The following is a 27,240-nucleotide window of genomic DNA, read 5'->3' on the forward strand; positions in this document are numbered from 1 at the left end:
AACTGACCTCTGCCTTTTTTTTTTTTTTTTTTTTTGCCCCATGTCTCAGCAGAGGAGTCCCAATTGTCCACAGTGGGGACCCTGAGCCCCAGAAAGGGCAAGGGAGTGGCTCCAGGGTTTCCCAGTCCGCCCTTGTAAAGGCTCAGATGTTTGACTCTCCAAAGTTTCTGCCGTCAGCCTCTGGCCAGACCCTGATCCACCCTAGACATCTCACTCCTGTAAGGGACCTTCTTGGTCACCACCTCCCTAGCTCCGGTTTTTAAGCCTCTCAAACTCAGCTGCCACTGCTGCAGAGGTCCTGGGCTCCAGCACATTTGAGACAGAAATGCAAGGTGTCTGGAAACAACTGGTCCCTGAGAGGGAAAGGGGTGTAAGGATGTGCATGTGTGTGTGGTGTTGGTGATGGGTGGGAGATAGGGGTCCCATGCTTCACTAACCTGGCCTCCAGCCTCCAAGGACAAACAGGCAAACCAATAGTCCTCATCCTTTGCCTCGAATCCTGACATCTGGAAGTTCTTCCTGGTGTTTAGTTGTCAAGTCTTGAGCTGCAGAGGATGTTGATTTGCTTTGGTTGGGTCCTGAGAGGAGCTGGGCTCTATGGAAGGAGGGTGGAAGCTACCAGTAAGGGCTTGCTGTGTGCCAGAAGCAGCATAAGTGTATGTGAAAAGTGACATCTCATTGAAGAGTCACATCACCTGATAAATTAGGGATTAAGATCCTATTTACAAAGAAAGAAACTGAGCCATAGAGAGGGGAACTAAACTTGCCCAAGGCCACACAGACAGGAAAGGGCAGACTGGGATTCCAACCAGGGCCTGGCATTGCCTGGGGGTGCTGGTAAAGGTCTTTGGTCAAGGGTACCTGGATGAATTCATACTAATGGTTCAGTAAGGTGACCGGGGGCCAGAACCAGGAGTCAGTATTACAGTTCACCCACCCACCCCGATTCTGGGAACATTAACAAGAAAAACACTCACGCATGCGCTGCCCACGTGCCCTTCAGGCGGGATGAGAGAGGAAGCAAAGGGAACTGTCCAGGGATAGTTGCCCAAACAAGTTCCGGCCCCGCCTCTATGTTAATGACATGCAGATATATGTAAATTTGTAGACGCTACCGCTCAAACCTTTGGAAGAAATGGGATGACACAGGAACAGTTGCTATGGAAACCCAAATGCGACCCCCCCTCTCCCCCCTACCGCACAAGCGAGCGTACAGACACGTGCACAAAGACCCAGGGTTCCTCGCTCCATAGCCCAGAGGATCACGGAGTCTCGGAGGGTGTGAACCGGAAGGACCCTCAGAAACTGCGTCCAGCCTGAGGGAAGCTGAGACCCGGAGAAAGTCGCGAGAGAGCAGCTTCGTGGGGCGCCCTCCACTGAAGCCGAGGGGAGCTGGGTGGCCATTCCGGTCCCTGGGGACTCCTACTCGGGCCTAGCAACGTGAGCCCCGCCCAGCGTTGCTCAGCAACGTCCCTTGAGCCCAGCAACCGCCGACCACGCCCCCTAGCAACAGCTAGCCTAATCCTTGCTCCTGGCCGCCTCGGCCAAAAGAAAGGCGAGGGAAGGGGCTTGTGGACTAGGGCCAAAACGTGGGTGGAGGTCGTGTTGTCCGGTCCCCGGCCTCAAAGCAGCCTGCAGGATTTCGCTGTCCACCTCTAGCCCTCTTCGCTGGGTGAGGTGCTATAGGGCCGCGTCATCACGCCCATTTGCAGGGGGCGAAACTGACTCTCCGAAAGGAAGTTCCAGCCGACAGTCCAGAGGTTATTCTTCCCTGAGTGACCTGAGGAGGCAGCAAATGCTCTCCTGTCTCCCTGGAAGGGAGCCCTGGGCCTGGGGGGAAGGAGTTCACAGCCATCTTCCCCTTGACCTGCCCCAACTGTGTTAGGAAGATGACCCAAGTTCCCGACTCAGAATCAAGCTGCAGGTTGCATAGTAATTTGTGTCATTTACATATAGCCCGGAGGCTGTGGCGCTCACAAGCCCGTCGGAGCCCGTAAAGTTACCGAAGGAGCCCCGCCCCCTCCCCCGGTTCACAAGTCTGGTCTCCTTTCCTCTCTCCGCACCTCCCGCTCCTCCCCCCGCACCCTCTTCCAGTCCCTCGGGCTAAAATTCCATACCTCGCCCCGCCCCCAGCTCGTCCTCCGGTCCAGCTAGCCCCGACCTCCATCCCTAGGCCGAGGGCCCCCTCTGCTGTCGGCCGCGGGTAGGGCAGCAGCGAGCTCATGGGGCCAGAGAAGAGGGGAGCCCCCAAACAACCAACGCCCCCATCCTTCCCAGTCCAGCCCGGCCCTGAGCGAGGCTGATGCATGAGTAGACTTTCAGAGGGATGGACGGGGTACACCCCTTAAGGACTGGAGAAGGGGTCGAGGACGACGGAGGGGTCCTCCCAGAAGTTCTCTCCCCAAAGCCAGGCCCTGCCTCTTTGCACTGGGCTAAGCAGCCAGAGGGCAGCTAGTTCCCAGATAGGTCCCCAGACTCGTTCTCCCAGAGATGCGTTACAATTGTAGCTACTGTTAGGAGCTCATTCCAGGCCCCAGGCAAAGCAGCACCATCCAGCCCTCACACCAGCCTCCAACCCCACCCTGAATGCCCAACCCCCTCCACTCCCAGGCCAAGACCCTCTTTCTCCTGTACCAGTCTCTGGGGGGTTGGCAAGAGGCACAGTGAAGAGTCATCCTATATGGATCTCCCAACTTACCCAACAGAGACACACAGACATGCAATCAGACATACATACACGCAGGTGCACCCAGATGCTCACAGGCACATGCACACATAGAGACATTCACAGAGGCACACAGACACAGACACATGGGGAATATGATGGTACCCGACTATCCAAATGAAAAAAAAAATCCTGGTAACTGAAAAAAATATATTTTTTTTTGGTAACTACAAAATTTACATTGCAACTTGCTCTCCTTTTTCTTCCTATCTCTAAATGCCTATGCCCCTTCAAAAGCCTCATTTCTCTCTCCCCCATCCTAGTCCTGCCTTCTCTCCCATCACTTCTTCCTCCTAGTTCGGAATACTTCCCAGAACCCACCATGGCAACAGCTGTGCCCAGGGGCACAGTGATGGTTCAGGATCTCAAGACAAGCAGCTGACAAAGCTGCCCTCTCCCTCCCCAGCACTTTAGCTCTGCTACATCTGTGTACAGAAACTCAGACACACCTGTCCCGACCCACACCAGGTCAGGCCCAGGGTCCCTCCTGACCAGCCAGAAGATGCAACCTGACCTTTGCCAAACTCTTTATTGAACCAAAAATCAACACCAAGCAGACTGCAGAACAGAAAGCTCCAAACAGCTGACCCTCCCTTTCTTCTGCCCCTCTCTCCCTGGAACAGCTCCAGATTCAGCACTGGGGAAGGAATCAAAGACTCTCTTCTGGTGGGTAATGAGGGTCAGGTCTCTCTGGGGAAGGAACACTCAGAGCCAGCTCCATCTGTAGGACCCAAAGAGTCAGGAGCTGGGTTTCGGGGCTCTGGAGCTGCAGGGGGCTGACCGAGTAGGCCGAGAATTCCAGGGGCTGCAGGGGACAGGGCAGGAGTTGGGGCAAGGATCTCCTGGCCTGGGGACCTCATTGAGGCTTGGAGCTGACGGCTCATGGACACCAGGGATTCAAGATGTTGCAGCAGGGCCTGGTGGGGACAGGAGGCTCTGTGGAGGTGCCGGCCATGGCCAAATGGTACTGCTGAATAGGGGTGCCTGGATTGGCACCGGCCTGGCTTGGGGGGCCACTGCCCTCGCCCAGGACTCTGCCAGGTCTCAGGCTCTTCCCACAGTCTCCCCCTGCCTCTGGGTGGCCTCTCCCAAGCACAAATTCCCCTTGGAGCCAGGCTGCTATTGCCCTGGTTCTGCTGCAGAGTATCCCTTGGGGGATGGGACCCCTTTGGGGCCACATCGGGACTCCTATGCTCGGACTGGTAGCATCTCATCTCCACTTTCCTGTTGAAGGAGACCATCTTTTGAACCTTCCGCCACAGAGGTCTGGACTCTGCTGTGTCTGGAAGCCCTGCCTTGGGGAGCAGCACAGCCAGCACCAGGCTTGAGTGAGCAGCTTCCAGGCCTGGGGAAAGAGGAAGCAGAGAGACTCAAGGCCTGGTAGGAGAGAACACACCATCCCTAGAAGCTGCATTGTGAGTGCAGCAGTAAGTCTATGGTTAGGTGCCAGGAAGAGCTTTCCAGCAGCGAGATGGGGGTCCCTGTAAGATGGGGGTCCAGTGAGGAGGAGGCTGAGCCCGTCTCAGGAGAGTCACTTTCAGCACGGGAAAGGGCTCACCTGCCTGCGAGTGGGGCAGTGAACCACACTCTCGCCAGGAAAGGCAGCCCAGAAAGGCCAAGTGCTCTGCCTGGGAATGGGTACAGCGTACCCATTGACACCCCACCCCCACCCGAGGTGCTTTACTGGAGCCATGCCCTGGAGATACCCTCCTGGGCACAAAGGCCAACCTTGGCCTAGGGTAGCGGTGATGAAAACATCCCTCCTTCCAGTCTTAGGTGATGTTTTGGTGGTGAAAACATCCTTCCTTCCCGTCCTTAGACGAAGCTTTCAGTCGACTGTTTGTGGGTCCTGCCTCTGTCCCGCTGTGTTTGCATGAAAGTGGCTGTCCCACGAGTTTCTATTCAGGACGCCTAGTTGAAGGGTCAGTAGGTGTTGTGTTCAAGAGCCCTGTTTCTGCAGCCAGGCTGCCTGGGTGTGAAGCCTGGCTCTGCTCCTCACTGGCTGAGTGACTCTGGACAAGTCATTTGCTTTCTCCCTACCTCAGTTTCCTCATGTGTGAAATCAAGAAACTGACAGTTACCATTCTGATGGGGTTACTTTGAGGACCAAATGAACTAGCGTAAGTAAAGCTTTTAGAACACTGTCTGCCACACAGTAAGCAATATATACCTATCATTGTTGCCCCGCATGCCCATCTCAAGAGTTCCCTTCTGAGATGTGCCCTGCCTCCATGGCCACAGAGGTGACTGTCAACAATGCCCCATCTGGTCCCAGATGAGGGGAGGCAGGGACCGGCACGGGCATCAGGGCACTCACCGGGGCCTCCCAGAGAGCGCAGTCTGGCGGGCAGGGGCTGGAAGGCAGGCAAGGGCAGCAGGACCATCCCCACGTGTTCCACGGCTGCCAGGCCATGGCGCTGCTTATTGTTGAGGTAGGAGTAGAGCAGGCGGCAGTTCTGGGTGTCCCGAGCCCCGTGTGGGCACAGCCTGACCACGCAGATGTCCTATAGTTGCAGGAAGGGGAATGGCTTTTGCAGCTGCCATCTTTTCCCCCTGAGAACACCCCTGGTCTCATCCAAGCCCCCGAGAACCCCGTGAGGATGTGTGTCCCCACTTTCCAGAGGAGGAACCAGAGAGACTTGCCCAGGGTCACAGAGCGTCTACAGTTATAGTGGGAACTAGACCCAGACACCCAAACCAGGCCCCTGCCCAAGAGGAAGAGAGAGGGGAAGCACAGGCCTAAAGGTCCCGGGCCAGAAGGCAAGGGGGTGCCCAAGGATGGCAGTTACCTTGGCCTCGGCTGGGCAGATGTTGGCCAAAAGATCCCAGACAGTATTGGAGGGAATGCAGCCTGCTGAACGGATCACTTCGGGCAGGGCCTGGGGGCAGGTAGGATGGCCAGTCAGCCCCCTAGCTTCTCACCCACTTAGGGTACACTCAACACCAGCCACCACGAAGCCACAGCCTTCAGTGAAGAGGACGGACAGGCAGTACGCCAGGACCCCAAGAAGGTCAGTGACTGCCCAGGAAGCCCCGATTGCCCCTGAGGCCTACAGCCTATCCTGGCCAGGCTCCTACAGCTCCTCAGAAGCCCCTTCCTCCCTTCTTGAACCTCCCACCCACGTCCAGTGGTTCAGCTGATCATTCAGTCACTCAACAATCACTCCTAAAGCTCTCCCCTGGATCAGGGAGGCACCAGACTGACTCCTCTCCCAGGGCCCTCTTGCATTATGCCTTGGGTTACAGGGAGTCCTTGACTCATGTGTGTGTCTGCAGGAGTGGGGCTGGCGTCTCATTTGCCCCATGCCTAGTACAGTGCCAGGCACAGAGAGGGTCCCAATGCCTTGTTTTAGAATGAGGGAAAGAAAGAAAGAAAAGAAGAAAAGAAGAAAAGAAAGAAAGAAAGAAAGAAAGAAAGAAAGAAAGAAAGAAAGAAAGAAAGAAAGGGGTTGTGGGTAGCTGACCGGGCTGGCCAGGGTGGGAGGGAGACCCTGGAGAGCAGGGCTGGGGTACCATGAGGAGCCGACAGCTGTTTCCAGAGACCAGCTGGGCCTTGGCCCTGAACCGCTTGATGGAGAACATGTCCAGCGCTCCCTCCCAGGGCGGCTGGCTGGGCAGGGCCTTTGTGGGCCCGGCAGGCATCTGGAGCCTAAAAAGAGGGACAGAGAGACAGGGCCAGGCAGAGCAGGTTATCAGGACCTCCCTCAGCATCTCCCTACTTTTCAGAGAAGGTCCTGTGTTCCCGGTGTGTATGCTGAAACACTAGTCCAAGCCCGGCCCGGTGAGGGGGAACCGGCAGACTGCAGCGACTGGTTCCAACGTACCGATGAGGAAACTGAGCCCCACAGCAGAAGCAGGATTTGCCCAAGGCCATAGACAAAGAAAAGTCCACGCTGTGTCTGCCTCCCCAGCAGGTGGCCTCCCCCACTGACCCTCTCCCACCCCCCGCCCCACACCTGTCCTGGAGCTGTGTGGGAGGCTTCTCCCTGGTTTGGGGCATCGCTGGAGAGGACACCAGGGTTGGGCTTGGGGTTCTCTGGAAGACACTGTCCCCTATCCTCCCAGTGGCTTTGAAGGAGGCTGGCAGTTCACACGAGGGCTTCCAGTCTACAAAGAACAGAGGCAGAAGCTGAAACAGGAGCAGGCAGCTAGATGAAGCCAGGCCAGGGCTTTAGAACCAGGCTTTGACCCAGGTTCTCTTCGAGGTGACCTGGGACACAGATATGCCCACCCTGCCACCTTCTCCCCAGGCCATGAATCCCTGCTGCTGCTGAGCCCCACACTCAGCCCCAGCCTGCCCACCACCCCTGCACCCATCCCGTGCCCCCGCCCCAACCCATGCAGATGCGGCAGCTGGGGTCCAGGAAATGGTGCTCATGCTGCTCCGTGGTGTCCTCGTACTGCTCCGTGGTGTCCTTTGACGTGGCAGGCAGGGCCAGTGGGCTACTGTCTACGGACACCATGGGTCCCTAGGAGGCACAGCGGGAGAGAAGGGTGGGCTGGGAAGGCGCTAAGGAAGTCAGCAGCTCTCCAGGACCAGGGAACCTCAGGGATAGGGTTTCATTTTTCCAAATAAGACGTTCTTTTACCATAAAGGTACTAAGAACTTGTTAAAGAAAATATAGAAAATTTGAAAATTACCAAAAAAATAAAAAATAAAAATCACCTCTTGTCCCACTTGTCAATGACAGTAATTGGTATTCTGGGTATTCCTTGTAACAGTTTTTCTATACCCAGGGCTTTGGGGGTTCTTTGACTAAAATAGCTGGGATCAAATATTCAGCCTGTATTCCCACTGTGTCCACGAATGATCGCACACGGACCATACACACTGTGGACCGTCGTGTACACATCTCCTTTATCGCTGGATGGTGGGATCATTCCCAGATCCTCACCATTACAAACAGTACTGAGAACATCCTTATGCAGAAAGTATTTTCCTAAACTTTCAACTATGTCCTCAGGACAAGATTTTAGAAGCAGAGGACAGAATCAGGGAGAATAAACATTTTAAAGGCTTTCAATGCTCACTGCCGAATCACCTTTGTCCCTCATAATAGAAATGGCTTTTTAAAAAAAACATTGCTTTGGGGGCACCTGGGTGGCTCAGTCACTTCAGCGGCCGACTTCAGCTCAGGTCATGATCTCATGGTTGGTGGGTTCGAGCCCCCGTCTGAGCTGTCTGTGCTGACAGCTCAGAGCCTGGAGCTTGCTTCAGATTCTCTCTCTCTCTCTCTCTCTCTCTCTCTGCCCTTTCCCTGCTCACTATCTCTCAAAAAAATGAATAAACATTAAAAAAAATTTTTTAAAGCACAAATATTGCTTTAGGAAGATTTTTAAAGATTTTTTTAAACTATTCTTGCCTTATAAACCACCTCCAGAGTTGTACCAAGGCACAGGCTTTGGAGTCGGGCAGCTTCAGATCACAGCCCCCCATGACCAACTAGAGTGACCCCATGACCAACTAAGTGACCCTGGGCAAAGGGCTTCAGGGTCCTCATCCAGGAAACTGGCATCACCTACCTTGTGGGTCACTGTGAGATCTGAATGAGGCTCTGTTTGTAAAACGGGCACTTAGCAGGTGCTCGATAAGGAGTAAGATGTGATTCTGTGTTATTCTCCCCACCCCTTCTCTGCCTCTGTCTCCCTATCGAGCACTTCTTTCTTTCAGTTCCTACCTCTATGCTTGGGTTCAATTTATTCAGAAAACACAGGCTGGTTTGGGTTGGGGACTCCTTCCTGCACAGGCCGCAGTTCTGGAGGCTGGCCTGGTTATCGGTTTGCAGCGGGTGGGGGAGCGGGAGTTTTCATCTGTCATGTTCACTGCCATTTCCCCCATGAACAAGGCTCAAGGGGCCTGCGCTGTCCATCCTGGACACGTAGCTGATTAGAGTCGGGTGAACATCTGACCCACCGAACACCCAAGCAGAGCCACAGGGGCCTCCCGAGAGTGACTGAACTAAGCCAGGGGGGCGTTCTGATCATCTGCGGGAGCTGAGCTGATGAGTTCACTGATTTCAGGGCTGCCGAGCCACCATGTCGGGCCCCATGCAAGACGGAGGGGCAGAGGGGAGGAAGGACAGGATGGACACGAGGACGGAGCGGATCCCCGGCGACAAGAGGGGCTCCAGATGGGTCTCTGCCTGCCCGGAGCACCGCTAAGCCCTGCCACACCACCGGAGAGAGCAGGGCTCTGTCCTCCGAGAACAGTCCCAGAACAGCCACTGCCTCAGGGTAGCCCTCCTGTTTCCCAACCAGAGATCTGGCGGGAATGGCTGAGGATGGGAGAAGCTGCAGTGTTAAGACTTAACCACCACTCGCGTGGGGCGCCCTGGCGTTAGGCCGGAAGGAGGGGACCGGCGCCGAGAAGGCCCGGACAGGCCACGCCAACAGGTCAGTTCCACCCCGCGGAACTGCGGTAGCGACCATCTCCTCGCTCACCAAGCGGACCCTGGGCCTCACGGTCATCAGGTGACTTGCTCAAGGCCACCCAGCTGCTGAGGTGAGCAGTGGGACCCTGGGCACGAGCCCCATCAGTGCCAGGTCAGGCTGTCGCTTACCATCAGATCCTCCAGGGTCAGCGTCTGGTCCCCGTCCCGCAGGATCTCGACTTCACCCTTGTGGGTCAGTTTGAACGCCGGGAGGCTGCACGGCTTCTTCTGTTGCTGCTCAATGATCTCCAGGCCCTGGCGGGGGCCAAGTCACCCTCACTCAGCCAGGTGAGGAGGTCTCAGGCCCCCAAGGTATTCATACTCCTCCCACATGGCCCCTCTTCTGTGGGTCTCCTTCCTCTCCCTTCACAGTTCTGCTTCCACCATCCCCCTTCCCTAACAAGCCCTCCACCCTCAGCCCTACTGCTCCCATATTCCACTCAGCCACCCTCCAAACTCAAGCCCTGCGTCCTCCAGCAAGCCTTCCTGAACTTCACTTCCTCCTACAAGTCAGTTCTGCCTCCCACCGGACCCCAGCTTCTGTCCTGGGAAGAGTACAGTGCAGTCCAAGAGTGCAGGCTCTAGAGCACCAGCTGGGTCGTTACTAGAAACCCTCAAGGCAATGTGGTGCTGGGCAAGCACTTCACTGCTCTGAGCCTCGACGTCTCTGTTTTCTAGGAATTAAATTAAGAGCATTAGGTTAAACAGTGTATGCAGAATGCTCGGCTGGAGCCGAGCTCACAGTAAATGCTGCCTGTCATTCTTATTGCTGATCAATGTCATTCTATCTGAAATGTTTCCTGGAAGCCTGGAGGAGGTCTCATCCTCCCTGGCAGGGCTGGTTTCATGGGCGAGGGCTCCATGCCATTGCACACGGTGCTGCACTTCATTGGGGTCCCATACGTCATGCGGCCGCCATCTTGAAATTCTTAATAGTTGTTGAGCAAAAGGCCACATGCTTTTGTTTTGGACTGTACCCTACAAGTTACGGAGCTGTTCTGCTCCTGGTCCCCCACAGGCTCCTGCACAGAAGCTCAGCCTACAGTGGACAGAGTCACCTAGTGGATTCTAGGTGAATCTAATCAGCCCAGTGTCTTCCAGAACAGGGGCCTCAGCACCCCACTCCACCCCACTGGCCTACTCCCTAGATCAGCCCCCTCTCTTTCATGGGCCACCAGCAAGCATTGTGCAAACATTCCCCAAAGCCGGCTCAGTGCCCACACCTTCCAGGTCCCTGAGCAGCCCCCAGGAAGGAAGAGAGACACAGACACAGGGTATACGGGGACATGACTGTGAAGCGTGAGGGCTGGGGGGTCCCTCGCCCAGCCTGAGGCACCAGGAAGACTTCCAGCCTTTTCGAGGGCTTCTGAGGCTGAGATGGAAACAGAGGAACCCCAGGGGGTCTACCCCCATCTATGGTGGATGACAATCCTGGATTCCAGACTTCAGACCATCATCCCCAGTACCCCCACCCCTGCCCCCAGCTCCACAGAAAAGCAAGTGGAAGATGACACCTCTCAGGGTGTCACCTCTCTCAAAGCTTTCCACCCCTAACCCGTTTCCATTTCTGCCTCTTTTCCTTTTTTTTTTTTTTTTTTTTCGGTGGACAGAGTCTCTTTGACTTTCTCCCTGCTGCCCGCTCTTTCTTTCCACTTCCTCCTTTCTGTTTCTGTCTGTCTCGTGCTCCCCGTATCTCATTCACTGTCCACCTCCTCACTGTCTCTGTCCTGCTACATCCTCTCCCCGTGTCCCTCCCACATCGCCTACCCTGACTTGACCCAGAGGCTCACCCTTTTCTCCTCCTGGTCCCGCCAGCGGGCCAGCTCTTGGGGGGCCAGCTGGGTTGAGCTCATCCGCACCAGGCCGTGGGGGGTGACATCGCCCTGAAGCACTTTGAGAAACAGGTCCTGCAGGGGCAGGTGGGGGGGGGGGGCTGCACCACACTGCTCCGGAAGCCCCCACCCCAACATCCCGCCAGGGCTTCCAGCCTCCGAGGGAGGGTGTGGCCTAGCCCAAAGTGCAGCTCACCGGATTGCGGGGGTCACGCAGGTTGAACAGCAGGCTGCGGTACTTGGTCTTGTAGCGGCAGTTGGCGGCTTGTGTCAGGTCGAAGAGGGCTGCCTCAATGTCAGCAGCGATGCCCCCCACTGCCTCCTCACTCAGCACCAGGTCTGGGAGCTCCCGGAGGCTGCGGGAGGGCAAGGGTGGGGCCACGACTCTGAGCCGGTGAGGAGAGTATGGACCAGGGTCTGGACCGACTGCGCTTTCTATCCTGGGCATTTTCCTATATATACACACATTTATTCTCACCCCAGCTTCGTGAGGAAGCAGTGTTATCATTCTGCACTTACAGATGGGGCGAGTGAGTCTCAGAGAACATAAGCGGCTTGCCCAAGGCCACACGATCAGTGGCAAAGCAAGATCGGACTGCTCAGCCCGCGCTCCATCGTTGGCCAGTGGAACTGGGATGGAGAAAGCCTGGGGAGAAGGGTAGAGCCTCAGGCAGGCAGGGGACAGAGCCCTGGCCCTGAATATAACACGGACTCTGCCACTGACTTGCTGTGTGGCCTTGGCAAAGTTCTACCCTCTCGGAGCCTTGGTCTCACCGTTGTAAGTGAGAGCTCTGGGCTCAGATCTGAGATGCTCCCAACAAAGGCTCACCGCGTCTGGAAGCATTTGCTGTGGGTGACAAGCACCAGGACATGAGCAGCAGCAGTGGTTTCATGGGAGAGCATGACCCTGAAGCCAGAGAGACTCGGGTTCAAATGTCAGCTCTCCACCGGCTCGCTGTGTGGGCAAGCGACCTCACGGCTACAAAAGGGGGTTAGTCATACATTCAGAAGCCCTGACAACATGGCATGGAACCTGGGAGGTGAGGACAGCTGCGAGGATATCATGGAAGTCAGGGGAGCGGGGAGCGAGGCCTTACCGACTCCACAGCACCTCCCGCATGGCGTGGACCACAGCGCCCCGTACCCCGATATCCAGGGATAGCTTCTCCTGTTGGGGCTGAAGCTGAGCTGTGGGGAAAGAGAGTCACGAACTCCCGTGGGATTCTTAGGAGCAAGGGGAGGGAGCGACTCGATGCTCAGTCTCAGGGACCTGAGATGTCTGGGATCCAGCCCCAGGCAGCCAGTCCTCTGGTGAAGGACTCAGGTTGATGGGAGCAGGGGCAGGGATGACAGGGACAAGTTCTAGCAGGGGCTGGGGCCAGAAGCTGGGCATGAGGCCCCGCCACACCCCAGCAGGTCCCTAAAAGACCAGCTGCTGCTAAGGCCTCCATGGCCCCTCACCTGAGTCCTCCCTCCAGTCTGGTTCAACAGGCTCCTCCTCTTCGGGCTCCCCTGGGCCGCCCTGGAGGGGAGGGGAGAGGAACTAAGGCCACACTCTGGGAGCAGCCTCCCGGCACCAGGGGGCCACTGCTCCCCCAGCCACCTCCCCACCTTCTCCCCAGTGGGCAGGAGAAGCAGCACTCACCCCAGGCCATTCAGCACAGGCCTCCTGAACAGGAGCCCCTTCCTGCAAGAGAAAGAGGATATGGAGAAGTGGGGGGGGGGGGCCCTGAGGGGAAAGGAACGACTCCTCAGATGGCAGAAGAGGTCAGAGGCCACCAGAAGCCCATGCTGTCCCTCCTGAGGGTGGGGGCTAGAAGACCTTACCCGCCTGTCGGCCAGGAACAAAGGTCAGTGACTGCCCCCTCTCCAGATGCCCTGGAGGCTCAGCCCCCACCCCTGCTCCCGTCAAGGTCCTGAATTCAGCTGTGCAGGAGAAAGCGCGCACAGGCCCCACTAGCCAGCCAAGTGAGGGTCTCACCTGTCTCTGGCTAGTATGTTCTGTGTGACACAAGCAAGTCACCCCATGTGTGTGGGAGGCAGTGACATCTCTGTGAAGCAGGGAGAAAAATCTCAGCAGGGAGTAGGTAGCATTGCCTGTGTAAAGAACCTGTTCTGGGGCGCCCGGGGGGCTCAGTCGGTTAAGCGTCTGACTTCAGCTCAGGTCACCACCTCGCATGTTCGTGAGCTCGAGCCCCACGTCCGGCTCTGTGCTGACAGCTCGGAGCCTGGAGCCTGCTTCGGATCCTCTGTCTCCCTCTCTCTCTGCCCCTAACCCACTCATATTCTGTCTCTCAAAAATAAAAAAACGTTAAGAAAAAGAAAAAGAAAAAGAAAAAGAGAAAGAAAAAAGAACCTGTTCTGTACCTGGCATCCAGTGGGGCCCTGGGCCACGGGCCTTTCCTTCCTTCTGGACCTCTGGACAGGTGATACAGAGCTGGCCTCCATCATGTTCTCCAGAACCTCCAGCTTTGGATGTTGTGGCTCCCCTGCCGGGCCACAGCTGATGGCCCCCAGGAGGTGGACCACTGCCCCGGATCCAAGCTGCAGGGGAGGAAAAGCACTTCAGAACTGAGCAGCGCAGGCCCTTCGGAGGGCCCGTTTCACACTGTCACTCTCCCCTATGGCACCGTAAGCCAACATGAGGACAGAGAATATGTATGTCCTGGGCCCGATGCCTAGAAAAGGCCTGACACAAAGTAGCATTCAAGAAATGTCTTGCTGACTGCATGGCCTCTGTCCCAGGAGAGGAGCCTGTCTTCATTCTTATCCTTTCACCTTCCCTCCTCAGCCCCAGCCCTTTATGAGTATCTCAAGGTGCAAAATGGATTTGGGGCTTCTTATGAGCTGTAGAATCTATCCTGTTCCCCTTTTTACTTTGGCTGCCAGGAAGCTCAGCATTAACTTTGGGTCCAGCAGTTGTACCTTTCCGGGACTGGTAGAGAATAGAGGTTGTCATACCAAGATTTCTCCTTCTCTTTCCCCTTTTCTTTCTTACTTTAGGCTTTTATTCCATTACAAGTATGTTTGATTTCTTCTAATCTATTGCAAACCACGGAGAACTATCGTAAAAGCAGAGGTGTCTGAAATCTAATCTTTGAATGAATTATCACGAATGGTCAGGTTCCAAAGTGTGGGGAAACCGGAAGTCCGAGGTTCAGCATCGTAGGGAAAGGGGGGTGCTACAAGGCTCTGGAGGACAGCAGGCCAGGGGGGCTGGGATTGCCTCTAGTGTGGACGATCCCTCCCACCCCACCGAATGTGAGGAGAGGGAGGAGGAAGAGCAGTAATAAAAAGCAAAAACCTACGTAACACACACGCTTCACCCCATGGGGCATTTTCATTTCCTCCTTGGAGAGAAAGGATGCAGAGATTAGGATTCAGAGGACCAGTGCCCCCACTGCAGATAATTCACAAGAAGACACTCACACAAAGGTGTGAAAGATGTTCAGTGTTCGCCGGATTAGCAAAAAACAAACAAAAACCCCGAATGAGTGCCCTCCAATGTCCGTCAAAGGGGGAATGGTTAAGAAACCGTGATACAGCATACTATGGATTCGAAGTGGCCATTACAAAAAGTGAGTCATGGGCGCCCGGATGGCTCAGTCGGTTAAGCATCCGACTTCAGCTCAAATCATGATCTCATGGTTCGTGAGTTCAAGCCTGGCATCATGCTCTCTGCTGTACAGAGCCTGCTTCGGATCCTCTGACCCCCTCTCTCTCTGCCCCTCCCCTTGTGCACACGCTCTCTCTCTCTCTCCCAAAAATAAACATTAAAGGGGCGCCTGAGTGGCTCGGTTGGTTAAGGGTCCGACTTCGGCTCAGGTCATCATCTCACAGTTCGTGGGTTCGAGCCCAGTGTTGGGCTCTGTGCTGAAGGCTGGGAGCCTGGAGCCTGCTTCGGATTCTGTGTCTCCTTCTCTCTCTCCCCCTCTCCCACTTGCACTGTCTCTCTCTGTCTCTCTCAAAAATAAACAAACATTAAAAAAATTAAAACATAAAAAATCAACATTAAAAAAAAAGAATGAGTCATAATAAAAACTTCTAGTTTTTCGTCAGAGGCTTATAAAGTAGCTGCCCCTGAAGAAAGCACATCACACATGATCTTATTAAGGTCTCAGATCAACACCATGAGGTATGTACTATTTCCATCCCCATTTTACAGATGAGGAAAACTGAGGGTCAGAGAGGATACGAAAAGTCCCACAACTACTAAGCAGCACAGCGAGGGATTAGAGCCTGTGTCTGTCTAACTCAAGCCCAGGCACTGGACAGCACTGACAGATGTGGAAAGATTCGTGGAAAGATGTCAAGGCATAGAATTTGGAGGAAAAAAAAAAATAGGTTACAGAGCAGTATCTGTTGCATAAGCCCATTTATGTAAATACATATTTATAGACGCATAATGGAGGTTATCTCTGGGGAACGAAATTCCAGAGGGACTTTCACTTTCTGCTTGTAGACACTTGGGTATTTATGTGACTCCAAATGAGCACGTATTTCTTTTATAATCAGAAACATATTTTTTAAATATAAAAGCAAGTTTAGAACAATGCGTGTAGTGTGCTACCATTTGCGTTAAAAGCGAAAGAATTTTTAAATTTGTGTTTGCTTGAATCTGCATAAAATATCTCTGGAAGTATCCACAAACCTAAAAACAGAGGCTGCCGGTAGGAAAGGGACAGGGAGCTGAAAAGGAGACTTTCCACTTTTTTTTTTTTTTTTTAACCATGGGAATGAATCAGCCTTTCAAAAAAGTAAATTAGAAAAAGGGGGAGGGGGGGAAACGGGACATCTGGGAAGGAAAGCAGGAAAGATATTGAGAACAGTCCTCCCTGGCTTAAAACTTTTGGACTGGCCCCTGTCTCAGGGGTCCGTATACCCGCATACTAGGCTCCAGAACAACAGGCAGCTGAATCCGACCAGCAAAGAACTTTAGATACTGGATTTATCAGACTAGAATACAAAATACATGTAATATGTTTAACCAAAGAAAAGGAGGAGTCAAATATATGAGTGAAGGGTAAAACAATATTAAACAATAACCAAGCAGATTTGGTTGGAAACCAAACACAACTTCTGGAAATAAAAACATAATAACCGTCAGAATTTAAGACTCAGTATCTAGATGGGGCGCCTGGGTGGCTCAGTCGGTTAAGTGTCTGACTCTTGATTTCAGCTGAGGTCATGATCTCACGGTTCGTGGGTTTGAGCCCCATTGGGCTTTGTGCTGACAGCCTGGAGCCTGCTTGGGATTCTCTCTCTCCCTCTCCCTCTGCCCCTGCCCCACTTAAGTGCGCTCTCTCTCTCTCTCTCTCTCTCAAAATAAATAAACATTTTTTAAAAACCCAACTCATGGGGCGCCTGGGTGACTGAGTCAGTTAAGTGTCCAACTCTTGGTTTCAGCTCAGGTCAAGGTCTCATAGCTCCATGGGTTCGAGCTCTGCATCAGGCTCTGCACTGACACCGTGAAGTCTGCTTGGAATGCTCTCTCTCCCTCTCTCTCTGCCCCTCCCCCACTCGCGCTCTCTCTCAAAGTAAATGCATAAACTTAAAAAAAATTTTAGGGGCGCTCGGGTGGCTCAGTCGGTTGAGCATCCAACTTCGGCTCAGGTCATGATCCCGCCGTTCGTGTGCTGACAGCTCAGAGCCTGGAGCCTGCTTCAGATTCTGTGTCTTCCTCTCTCTCTGCCCCTCCCCTGCTCACACACACCCACTCTCTCTCTCTCTCTCTGAAATAAATAAACATTAAAAAAAAATTTTTTTTAACCCAAGTCATTAAGCTCACTACAGTAATAGATTAGAGAATAAAAATCGTATGATTATCTCAAAAAATGCCGAAAACATATTTGGTCAAATGTATTGTCTATTCAGAATAATGAGCAAACCAGCAATAGAAGGGAGCTTCCTTAACTTGATAAAGGGCATGTTATATAAACACATGGCAAACATACTCTGGTGAGACGACCACATTTCCTGGAAAGTCCAGAACAACACAAGGGTCCCTATTAGCATCACTTCTTCCCAACATTACATTTCTTCTTGAAAAGATTTTTATTTTGTAATTTTTTTTTTACCATTTTATTTTTAAGGAACCTCTACACCCAACGTGGGGCTGGAACTTACAACCCCGAGATCAAGAGCTACACACTCCACCAACTGAGCCAGCCAGGCACCCCTAAAAAAATTTTTTTTAATACATCACAAGTGAAATAATAGATAAATTAGAAAATTAAGAATTTCTCCAGAAATTCTATCTCCCTTCAATCCCACTTTGATTCAACTGCCACTTCTCAGCAGAGTAGACACAGAAGAATTGAAAGCACAGACTTGAACAGATATTTGTTCCGAGCAGCATTATTCACAATAGCTGTAAGGTAGAAACCATCCAAGTGTCCACGGACAGATAAACAGATAAACAAAATGTACTCCAGGCAATACAACGGAATATTATTCAGCCTTAGGAAGGGATAGAACTCTGATACATGCTTACAGCATGAAGCTTGAAGACATTACGCTAAGTGAAATAAACCAGTCACAAAAGGACAAGTATTGTGCAATTCCATTTATACGAGGTACCAAGAATAGCCAAATTCATAGAGACGGAAAGTAGGACAGTGGTTATCAGGGGCTGGGGGAAGAAGGGAATGGGGAGTTATTACTTAACGGAATTTCAGTTTGGGAAGATGAAAAAAGTTCCAGGGATGGATGGTGGTACTGACAGCACAACAGTGTGAATGTAACTCAAAGCCACTGCGCTGTATATGTAGATATGGTTAAAATGGTACATTTTACTAAAATGAAAAAAATTTTAAATAATGAAGAATTTCTGCCCATCAACAGATACTATAAGGCAAGCAAAATGTGAGCAATATTTTGGAAGGATACAAAACATAGAACTGACAAAAGGATAGTATCCAAAATATATCAAGAACTCCTACCGATCAAAAAGGAAAAGTTAGGGGCGCCTGGGGGGCTCAAGTCGGTTGAGCGTCCGACTTCAGCTCAGGTCATGGTCTCACAGTTTGTGAGTTCGAGTCCCGTGTCGGGCTCTGTGCTCACAGCTCAGAGCCTGGAGCCTGCTTCAGATTCTGAGTGTGTGTGTGTGTCTCTCTCTCTCTGCCCCTTCCCCACATGTGCTGTGTCTCTCTCTGTCTCTCAAAAATAAATTTAAAAAAATTTAAAGAAATTTTTTTATAGACGAAGTATGGAAACAGCCCAAATGTCCATTGATGGATGAATGGATAAAGAAGATGTGTATTACTCGGCAATCAAAAAGAATGAAATCTTGCCATTTGCAACTACGTGGAAGGAACTGGAGGGTATTATGCTAAGTGAAATTAGTCAGTCTGAGAAAAGACAAAAATCATATGACTTCACTCATATGAGGACTTTAAGACACAGAACAGATGAACACAAGGGAAGGGAAGCAAAAATAATATAAAAACAGGGAGGGAGACAAAAGAGAAGAGACTCATAAATATGGAGAACAAACAGAGGGTTGTGGGAGGGGGGATGGGCTAAATGGGGAAGGGCATTAAGGAATCTACTCCTGAAATCATTGTTGCACTATATGCTAATTAATTTGGAGGTAAATTCAAAAAATAAAATTAAAATAAAAAAATAGAATCACAGAGATATAAGTACAGAGATTGTATCAGAGAATAAAAAGAGAAGAGGCAAGGAGGATACATTGGAGGCAATAGTAGAAAGGGGACAAGTGACTTTTACCAGGTGTCTGATGGGAATTTGGGATACCATGGTTCGTCTTGATGGAATTATCCAGGGGATCTGTGGCTCTTGGGATCTGTCTGGGCTAGACTTAAAGATTTAGGGGCAATGCATTCTCCCAATTAGAGCACTCAAGTAAAAGTTCTACCATAATAGAGTTTGACAGAGTTAAGAAGTATAATCCCACCATATGTTACCAAGAAATCTTATTGGACCTCACTGTTCTATCTTTATTCTTCTTTTCCTTCTTCCTTTTATTTTTTCTTTTAACAAATCACTTTGAGGGGCACCCGAGTGACTCAGTCAGTTAAGCGTTTAACTTCAGCTCAGGTCACGATCTCACGGGTTGTGGGTTCAAGCCCCGCGTCGGGCTCTGTGCTGACAGCTTCGGAGCCTGGAGCCTGCTTCAGACTCTCTGTGTGTGTCTCTCTCCCTCCCCTGCTTGTGCTCTCTATCTCAAAAATAAATAAATATTAAAAAAATTTTTTTTTAATTTTTTATGAAGGAAAAGTTAAACAACCAAAACAAAAAAAACTTTGGCAAAAGACTTAAGAGGAATGCCAAAATGTATGCAAAGATTCTCCTTAATATAGGGAAATGAAAATAAAAATCGAAACAACATTGAGACACTAGAGCATATTCCCACGGTGGCAAAAATTCAAGTCTGATGATATCAGGCGTTGGTGCAGATTTGGAGCCACTGGAATTTATACACTGCTGGTAGGAGTATAAACCGTTTTAACCACTTTAAAAAACATCTGGCATTGTTTAAGGAAAGCTGAAGACGTGTATACCTTATAACCTAGCAATTCCACTCCCAGGAATATTCCACGGAGATACTCTTGCTCGTACGTACCCAGAAACATACACAGAACTGTTCATCATAGCAGCACTAGATGGAACAGCAAAAAAATTCAAACAACCCAAATGTCCATATGGAGTCAATAAATAAGTCATAGCAATCTTCATGCAGTGGGACACTTGCTGCCAACATCTAGGATCTGTATAATCTCGGGGAAATTGCTTAATCTCTCTGTGGTTCAGTTTTCTTATCGGTAAAACAGGGATAATACCAGTTATCTACTTCACAGGGTTGATGCAAGGTTCTTAGAACAGGGCCTGGAACACAGCACGCTGTCTCTGTCGATGCTGATGTTAAGATTCCCTACGGGCGCCTGGGTGGCTCAGTCGGTTAAGCGTCCGGCTTCAGCTCAGGTCACGATCTCACGGCCTGTGAGTTCGAGCCCCGCGTCGGGCTCTGGGCTGACGGCTCAGAGCCTGGAGCCTGCTTCCGATTCTGTGTCTCCCTCTCTCTCTGCCCCTCCCCCGTTCATGCTCTGTCTCTCTCTGTCTCAAAAATAAATAAATGTTAAAATAAATAAATAAATAAAGATTCCTTGGCTCATGCCCTGAGAGATCCCTTCCGGGTACTCGACCACACTTAAGCTCTCCACTTCCACTCAAGCACTGTTGTCCTTGCTGATCTCCCCACCTCACTCCTCCCCTCGAGACACGACCCCATCTACTGCTCTACTCCCGTAACACTCCAAGCTGCCTCCTGCCTCTGTACTTTTGCCCATGCTCTGCCCTCTTCCTGATATGTCCTTCTTACCCTTCTCTGCCTGCTGAACACTTACTTCCTTTGCCCAGACCCAACTCAGGCAGCCCCCTCCTCCACCCTACCCTACCTCAAACCCTCCCACCCACCATTCCCCAAGGTAGACTCAATTGCCCTCTGGGTATCTAAGGTCTGCCGGGCCTCAGTCCCTACCTCTGGTTACTTGTTCACCACCCCCCATTGGACCATGAGATCCCTGGAGGAGCCCCTCTGCTTGTTAAACAAATTATAATAAAGTCCCATAAAAATCCAAACCCCATAGCCTGGCTCAGAGCACAGGCTCTGGAATCCCACGGGCCTGGATTCAAATACTGGCTTCACCACTTACTTGCTGTGTGACCTTGACTGAGTCACTTAACTTCTCTGAATCCCGAACAGGAGTATTAACACTCATATTTATTTATTTATTTATATTTACTTATTTTTGTTTTTATTTTTTTAAAGGAAACTGGTTTTGGTTTTTTGTTTGTTTGTTTTGTTTTAAGGTTGACTTATTTTTGTGTGAGAGAGAGAGAGAGAGACAGAGCATGAGTAAGGGAGGGGCAGAGACAGAGAGAGACACAGAATCTGAAGCAGGCTCCAGGCTCTGAGCTATCCGCATAGAGCCTGACGCAGGTCTCGAACCCACAAACTGCAAGATGGTGCCCTGAGCCAAAGTCAGACACTCAGCCGACTGAGCCACCCAGGCGCCCCTTAACACTAACTTTTAATGCTGCTGGGAGGATTAAATATGAGATGGTAACGTCATGTGAAGTTCCTGGTATGCAGTAAGCACTCAGTAAAAAAAAGAGCTGTTCTTAGGCTACCACCTGCTAGAAAGACACGCTCCTCTCGCACACGTCCCGACACTTGGAAGCTGCAGACAGCGCACCTGAGCCTGGACACCTGGGTGGGGCCAGAGGTACCTCCCCGGTTCTGGCGAGCAGAGCAGGGGGGCCCTGGCAGAGCTGCCCTCCCCACATCACCTGCTATTCCATCTGCAAAGCGGCTCCAGACCTCACTGGCCAGGAGCTCAGGACAGAGCCCCTACATTTCACACCAGAAGAACACAACACAGCCAGCCTCTCATACCTGATTCCCGTTTCATAGAGGAAGCCACCATGACTCAGAGAACAGACATCTCCCATCGCAAGTGACCCTGTAGTGCGAAGCAGAGACTAATCTCGAACCCACCTGTCAGCCCCCAGCGCGAGCCAGGCTGCCTCCAGCAGAAGGTGCTAGGTCACTGCAAGGGTCCCAGACTCTCTGCCCACGCTTGCCCGCACCCCACTCAGCCCTGACCTCGGCCACCCATCCGTCCCTGTCACAGCCCCCTCTCAATTCTTGGCCTGAAGCTGGGAACCAGTTGCCATAGCAACGGGTTGTTTGGGAAGCTGTCCGGCTGAGTCAAGGATGGGGCCCGGAGGGGGAGGCAGCTGTGGGCTGCTTCCAGTCAAGGCAGGTGGGCACCTGGCGCCACCACAGAGCTCAAGCAAGCCCCTCAAAACGCCTCAGGCCCCGGAATCCTAATTCTGGGCATCTGGCCCAAATAAATCACCTGAAATGGGGAGAAACCAGATGCACAGGGACGTTCACCCCAGCGTGGCTTAGAACAGCACAGCACTGTATATGTCAATGATAGGTACCACTCTGGAGTGTTTACCTTGTACCAGACACTGTGCTAAATGCCAAACACGTGTCACCTCATTTGCTCCTCACCGCCACCCTATCAGGTAAGTACTTTTAACACCCCCTCTTTTGCGGATGAGGAAATAATGCTCAGAGAGGTGAAGCCACTTGCCTAGCTCGTTCGGACAGTGGCAAAGCCAGGACCGGACGCCAGCCTGTCAGCATCCAGGCTTCGTACTCTTAACTACACGACGGCAGTCGGAAATGAGAAAAGGAAGTCCCAGCCCATCCTCTGGTCACACCAGCGCCTGTGGCTGTGACAAATATGTCTGCAGCCTGCTAGGATACAGGGCTCAGGGAAAGCACAGATTCAACAGAACAATACGTACCGACTTGGAAAGATCTCCAAACGCTATAATGCTTGAAAAATAAACAAAGCACAAATCCCAGAACAATGAAGCATAGTATGAGCTTATTTATATGTGTGTAATAGATAGATGTAGATGTTCATAAAAGGACACTGTGGGGGGGGGGGGGGGGGACTCTAACCGTTAACAGCGATTATCCCCAGACGAAGGGCAATGAGGCCTGAAAGCATTCAAAGGGACTTCCTCTTTCTGTGTTAACAAATTAATTGCGGAAAAAAATTTTTTTTTCTTTAAGTAAGCTCTACACCCAACGTGGGGCTTGGACTCACGACCCCAAGATCAAGAGTCGCCTGCTCTACCAACCGAGCCAACGAGGCAGCCCCACTGTGAACATTTTTTTTAAATACCAAAAAAGCCGAGTTATACATCGGACGTGTGATCCCGTTTCTAGGTAAAGAAAAGATATGTATGCACAGGAAAAAGACGAGAGGAAGGACATCGCAAAAAGTTGGCATCGTGTTTTTTTTTTTCTTATCTTCTGTGATAAACACATGCGTTTTTTTATTAAAAATTGTTTTTGAGCGATGTTTACAAAAACAAGGTAATAGCATTCTAGTGCAGTTGTAATACCAAATAGTGGTATATCACACAGCAGCTCGTGTGCTCCTATCCCAGTTTTCCTAATTTGCTGTTTGGCCCTGAACTAGTCATTTCACCTCTCTGAGCCTCGGTGTCCACATCAATAAAATGGGTATACATCAACAGCCCCTACCTCATAGCATTGTTAAGAAGATAAAGTGCTTAAAAAAAAAAAAAGACGACGACGATAAAGTGCTTACCAGCACATGGTAAGCAGGCCAGATACCATGATCAACAGGGAAGCCAACAGGCAAGCTGCACAAACAGGCAGTATGGTGAGCTCTCAGGGTTTATACACTGGCTACGTCAATTACCAGAGGTGTGATCTTGGGCCAGTTACCTTACCTCTCTAGGCATCATGGGAATATTAAATCAAAAGTACCTAGAACACATAATACATATTCAATGAATGTGATAAAACTTCCACTATGTAAGAAATATACACCAAAAGCAGGAGCGTCACCTTCTGCCTTTGGTGTAGAAACATGTTAGCTATGATTATTAATAAAATAACGATTATTCTAATTAAAGAGCAATGGAGAGAGAAGTAGTGAATACGGGGGAAAATGGCTGGGCATCGACTCTCTCACTGTGTGAGATTGGAGGAGTTTGTTAACTGCCCCGAGCCTCAGTTTCCCCATCTGGAAACATGTAGCTAATGCCCATCTTTTAGGGTTATTAACACTAAAGCAAACACAAATTTAACCTACATTAAGTAATTTACTTTGTGCCTTACGCTGTGCTAGGCGCATTATTTTACACCATCATCTCACGTAATTCTTAGAACAACCCCTATTAAATTGGAACTACTGGGGCACCTGGGTGGCTCAATCAGTTGAGCATCCGACTTCAACCCAAGTCATGATCTCCTGGTCTGTGAGTTCGAGCCCCGTGTCGGGCTCTGTGCTGACAGCTCAGAGCCTGGAGCCTGCTTCCGATTCTGTGTCTCCCCCTCTCTCTGCCCCTCCACCACTCATGCTCTGTCTGTCTCTCTCAAAAACTAAACATAAAAAAAAATACATTTAATTAGAACTACTATCCCCTTTTTACAGATGAGGAATCTTCAGCTAAAAAATATTCCAAGGCTACTCAGCTAGGAAGTGGACAGAGGCAAGATTTAAACCCAGGACTCACCAACTCCAAAAGATGTCGGCAAATGTAGTTCATCTTCTCTTTCCTGACACGGTGGGTCTCAGTTTACTCATATATAAAATGGGCGTGAAGGATAATGTCCATTAAGAACCTCTGTAGCTTACCTCTATTAAACTCCACCGCCAAGCATGGTGTGTTAAGACTGGCCAAGCCCTTCCTATCCCAACCTCTCAGACTCAACTTACCAGTTTGGGGAAGCTTCCTGGGCTGGATTCCTCTGGCTGGTCCCAGCTGGAGTTGTCTGTGCCCTGGTGCTGGGCATGGGGCGTTGGGCCCCTCCTCAACCTCCTAGCACACTTGGATCTTCTCTGCCCCACGGATGGGCCTGAGCGAGCTTTGCTGGCTGCAGGCTCCAGGGAGCTGGCGGGGGCGTCGGCGGGAGCAGGGAGTCCTCGCCCCAGCCTCCCTCTGGACTCTGGCTGAGCCTTGACATCTAGCTCCTCCTGGTTGTGCGAGACAGCAGGCCCGTCATCACAGCCGGCCCCGACTACGCGCTCAGCTTCTTGCCACTCTGTGAGAGCCTTTCCAGGCACTTCCAGGCATAGCACAGAGCTCTGTGGAGGATCCCGGGCAGCTGGCCCGAGGGACAATCCTCCGTCCAGCAGTGGGACCCCGACAGGGTCGTAGGGGCTCACTGGCTGGGCCCCATTCCCCGCAGTGGGCAAATGTTCAAACTTCTCAGTCCCCGAGACACATCCCACACAACTGCCACCTGGATCTCCAGGCCCAGACCCAGTGTCCTTGGGAGAGAGAGGACTGCAAAGGTCTCCCAGGGACTCCCAGTCAGCACCTGGTGGGGGGCCTCCCACACACTGGGGGTTGTCCCCACCAGGGGACCACAAGAAGCCCCCCTCCCCACCCTCTGAGTGGGCCTCACACTTCCTGTTTTCCTTTCTTGCTCCCACAGGGGCTGGGCCTGGTGAGGATGGCAGGCTCCTTTTGGGGGGCTCCTCTTTGTTGAGGGTGGGGCTTCTCTCATCACGCCCTGGAGAACTCCCACCTCCTCTGGCCTCTCCTGGCTGGGGGCAGCTTGTCTCCTCCAGCCCCGCCAGCCTCTCCCTGCCAACCAAAGCTCTCTCTGGGAGACCCACAGACGTGCCATGAGGATTCCCGGGCCGACTTTCAGCTAAGATGTCGTGCAGAGAAACCTGGAGCCTCTTGGAGGCCCGAGTCCTCCCCTGAGCAGGCACTATGGGCAGCTGGAAGTGGAGCCCAGGGACAGGCACCAAACCCTGGCTTTGTCTCGTGGCTCGCAGCTCCAGGACCATCAAGTGGGCCTCCGCCTCCAGGCTGGCCCCAGGAGCACCCCCAGCCTGGGAGCCGGCACCTCGATGGGTCCTTCCCCTCAGGACCCTTTTCCTGCTGCCAGCCCAGACATGGGCCCCAGAGTTCACCCCTGGCAGGCGTGGCCTGGGGCCTGACATGGAGCTGGCTTCTTCCACATCCTCCTGGAAAAGCCCACGGCTGCTGAGACTGAGGGCAGGGTCCTCTGTGCTGGAGCCCTCTGCAGCCCCCTCCTGAGACATGTCTGTCCACCTACAGGGGCCCAAAGCAGAACGCAGGCCCTGTGAAGAGACAGAGGAGACCCCATCATGCAGTGTCTGGCCGCCAGCCCATTCAGGACACCAGGCCAGGGGGAACCTGGGGGACGGCCTCCCCTCCAGGTGGAGGCCCCGGGGGCCCTGCCGACTCTGAGGCCTGGCGGCCACAGGGAGACAGCACCCAGCGATATAAGCACCCCAGCAGGGCCTGGAGCCCCAGGTGAGGGAGGGGAGGCCCGCCATCAAACCGGGTCGAGCGACAGCGACGCTTCAGGGCTTCCCATCTCCGAGAGTTCACGCTTTTGCTTAACGGGGCTGGAGTAATAAAAGTGTCATTTCTTAATCACCTACTACGTGCCTAATTTCATTTCATGCCGGCGGCCACAGGTGAGGAAACTGAGACACGGGGACGTTTAGCGACTCACCAAAGGTCAGGACACGCAGATAGGGGAGGAAGAGCGGGGCTTCCCCCCCCCCCGCCCCCCCCCCCCCAAAGCCCAGCTCTAAACCACTGGGCAATGAGCAGTGAGGGGGAATAACTCCCTTCCCACCGATCCCGTTTCAGTAGATACGACTTCCAGATTCCCAGGCCTGACCTGGACGGTCCCCCACGGCCCAACGCGTCCAGAAGCTTTCACCTGGGCTCCGCGAGCTCCCCCTCCCCGGCTTCCACCCCCGGACTGGGCAGGAGCTGGGGTCACGTGAGGCGGGGAGCCCCGGGTGAGGGAGGGAGGCGGGGCCTCTGAAGACGCGCCGTGGACGCCACCCCAGGCGTGCTGGCGTCCTGGCACCGGCAGGGGGCGCGCTCTCCCTCTCGAGGGCTTCCCGGCGGAGGCGCCAATCCCTTGGGCTCCTGGGCGGGGACGGGTGGGCGCCTGAACCAGAGATCAGAATCGAAGGACCTTGAATCTGACAGTTTAAACTTGGTCCTAGGGCCATGGGGAGTTACCGAAAGTTCCTGAAGCCTGAGGGAAGTCAGAGTCACATTTCTGCCTAATTCTTTGTTATTTTAATCATCTCAAATGTAAAAGTATAATTCATATAGGTGAAAATGCACTTCCAAGCCCAACTGAAAGGTTAGAAATAAAAAGCTTAAACGTCCTCTCACATCCCGACTCTTGGGAGCCACCTTCCTTTCTTGTACCGTATTTGTTGTCGTTTTAGTTTTTTATTTATGCGACTTTCGTAGCCGTGAATAATATTCTCCTACTCTGTTGCTAGGCTTATTCATGTTAATAGTACCTATTGGACTGGGGCACCTGGGTGGCTCAGTTGGCTGAGCGTCCACCCTCAGCCCAGGTCATGATTTCCTGGGTCACAAGTTCGAGCCCAGCGTTGGGCTCTGTGCTGATAGCTCAGAGACCGAAGCCTGCTTCTGATTCTGTCTCCCTCTGTCCCTCCCCTGCTCACGCTCTCTTTCTCTCTCAAAAATAAGTTTTAAAAAACATTGAAAAAAAAAAAAAAGTATCCATTCACTCCCTGCTGTGTTGATTGTATTACCTGTGTTCCTTTCTCCCCCCGCCCCGCCAGTTTTTCTTTTTTGTATTTATTTTGTTATTGTTTCTATCGAACGCTATCACGGCTTTGAATAATAG

General features: G+C 52.2%; 1 protein-coding gene and 3 long non-coding RNA genes across 7 annotated transcripts; 2 read left to right on the forward strand and 2 right to left on the reverse strand.

Moving 5' to 3' along the window:
* Positions 1-443: 443 nt before the first annotated feature.
* On the reverse strand, positions 444-1,619 carry LOC122241141. Its single transcript, XR_006221128.1, has 3 exons — positions 1,215-1,619; positions 978-1,124; positions 444-595 (listed from the first exon to the last, which is right to left on the reverse strand). It is a non-coding gene; the product is annotated as an uncharacterized LOC122241141 (long non-coding RNA).
* A 1,727-nt stretch (positions 1,620-3,346) lies between these two features.
* On the forward strand, positions 3,347-6,560 carry LOC122241260. The gene is made up of 5 exons (XR_006221296.1): positions 3,347-3,391; positions 3,959-4,105; positions 4,771-4,845; positions 5,656-5,736; positions 6,452-6,560. It is a non-coding gene; the product is annotated as an uncharacterized LOC122241260 (long non-coding RNA).
* On the reverse strand, positions 3,385-26,312 carry SPOCD1 (SPOC domain containing 1). 4 transcript variants are annotated; one of them, XM_042996778.1, is made up of 16 exons: positions 26,242-26,312; positions 24,290-25,669; positions 14,297-14,338; positions 13,356-13,532; positions 12,634-12,675; positions 12,450-12,510; positions 12,086-12,176; positions 11,185-11,344; positions 10,947-11,063; positions 9,286-9,411; positions 7,062-7,194; positions 6,682-6,832; positions 6,239-6,374; positions 5,515-5,604; positions 5,043-5,229; positions 3,385-4,070 (listed from the first exon to the last, which is right to left on the reverse strand). In XM_042996778.1, the coding sequence occupies exons 2-16, from the start codon at positions 25,628-25,630 to the stop codon at positions 3,406-3,408; spliced, it is 3,519 nt and encodes a 1,172-aa protein (XP_042852712.1). In that variant the 5' UTR covers positions 25,631-25,669; positions 26,242-26,312; the 3' UTR covers positions 3,385-3,405. The 4 variants fall into 4 exon arrangements, with proteins under 4 accessions (XP_042852712.1, XP_042852710.1, XP_042852711.1 ...); XM_042996776.1 differs by lacking the exon at positions 26,242-26,312 and having other exon boundaries at positions 24,290-25,992; XM_042996777.1 differs by lacking the exons at positions 14,297-14,338; positions 26,242-26,312 and having other exon boundaries at positions 24,290-25,992.
* On the forward strand, positions 21,742-25,082 carry LOC122241261. Its single transcript, XR_006221297.1, has 3 exons — positions 21,742-22,049; positions 24,005-24,137; positions 25,012-25,082. It is a non-coding gene; the product is annotated as an uncharacterized LOC122241261 (long non-coding RNA).
* Positions 26,313-27,240: the final 928 nt, after the last annotated feature.

This window comes from Panthera tigris, chromosome C1 (assembly GCF_018350195.1).
Source record: "Panthera tigris isolate Pti1 chromosome C1, P.tigris_Pti1_mat1.1, whole genome shotgun sequence".
In the NCBI taxonomy this organism is placed as follows: domain Eukaryota; kingdom Metazoa; phylum Chordata; class Mammalia; order Carnivora; family Felidae; genus Panthera; species Panthera tigris.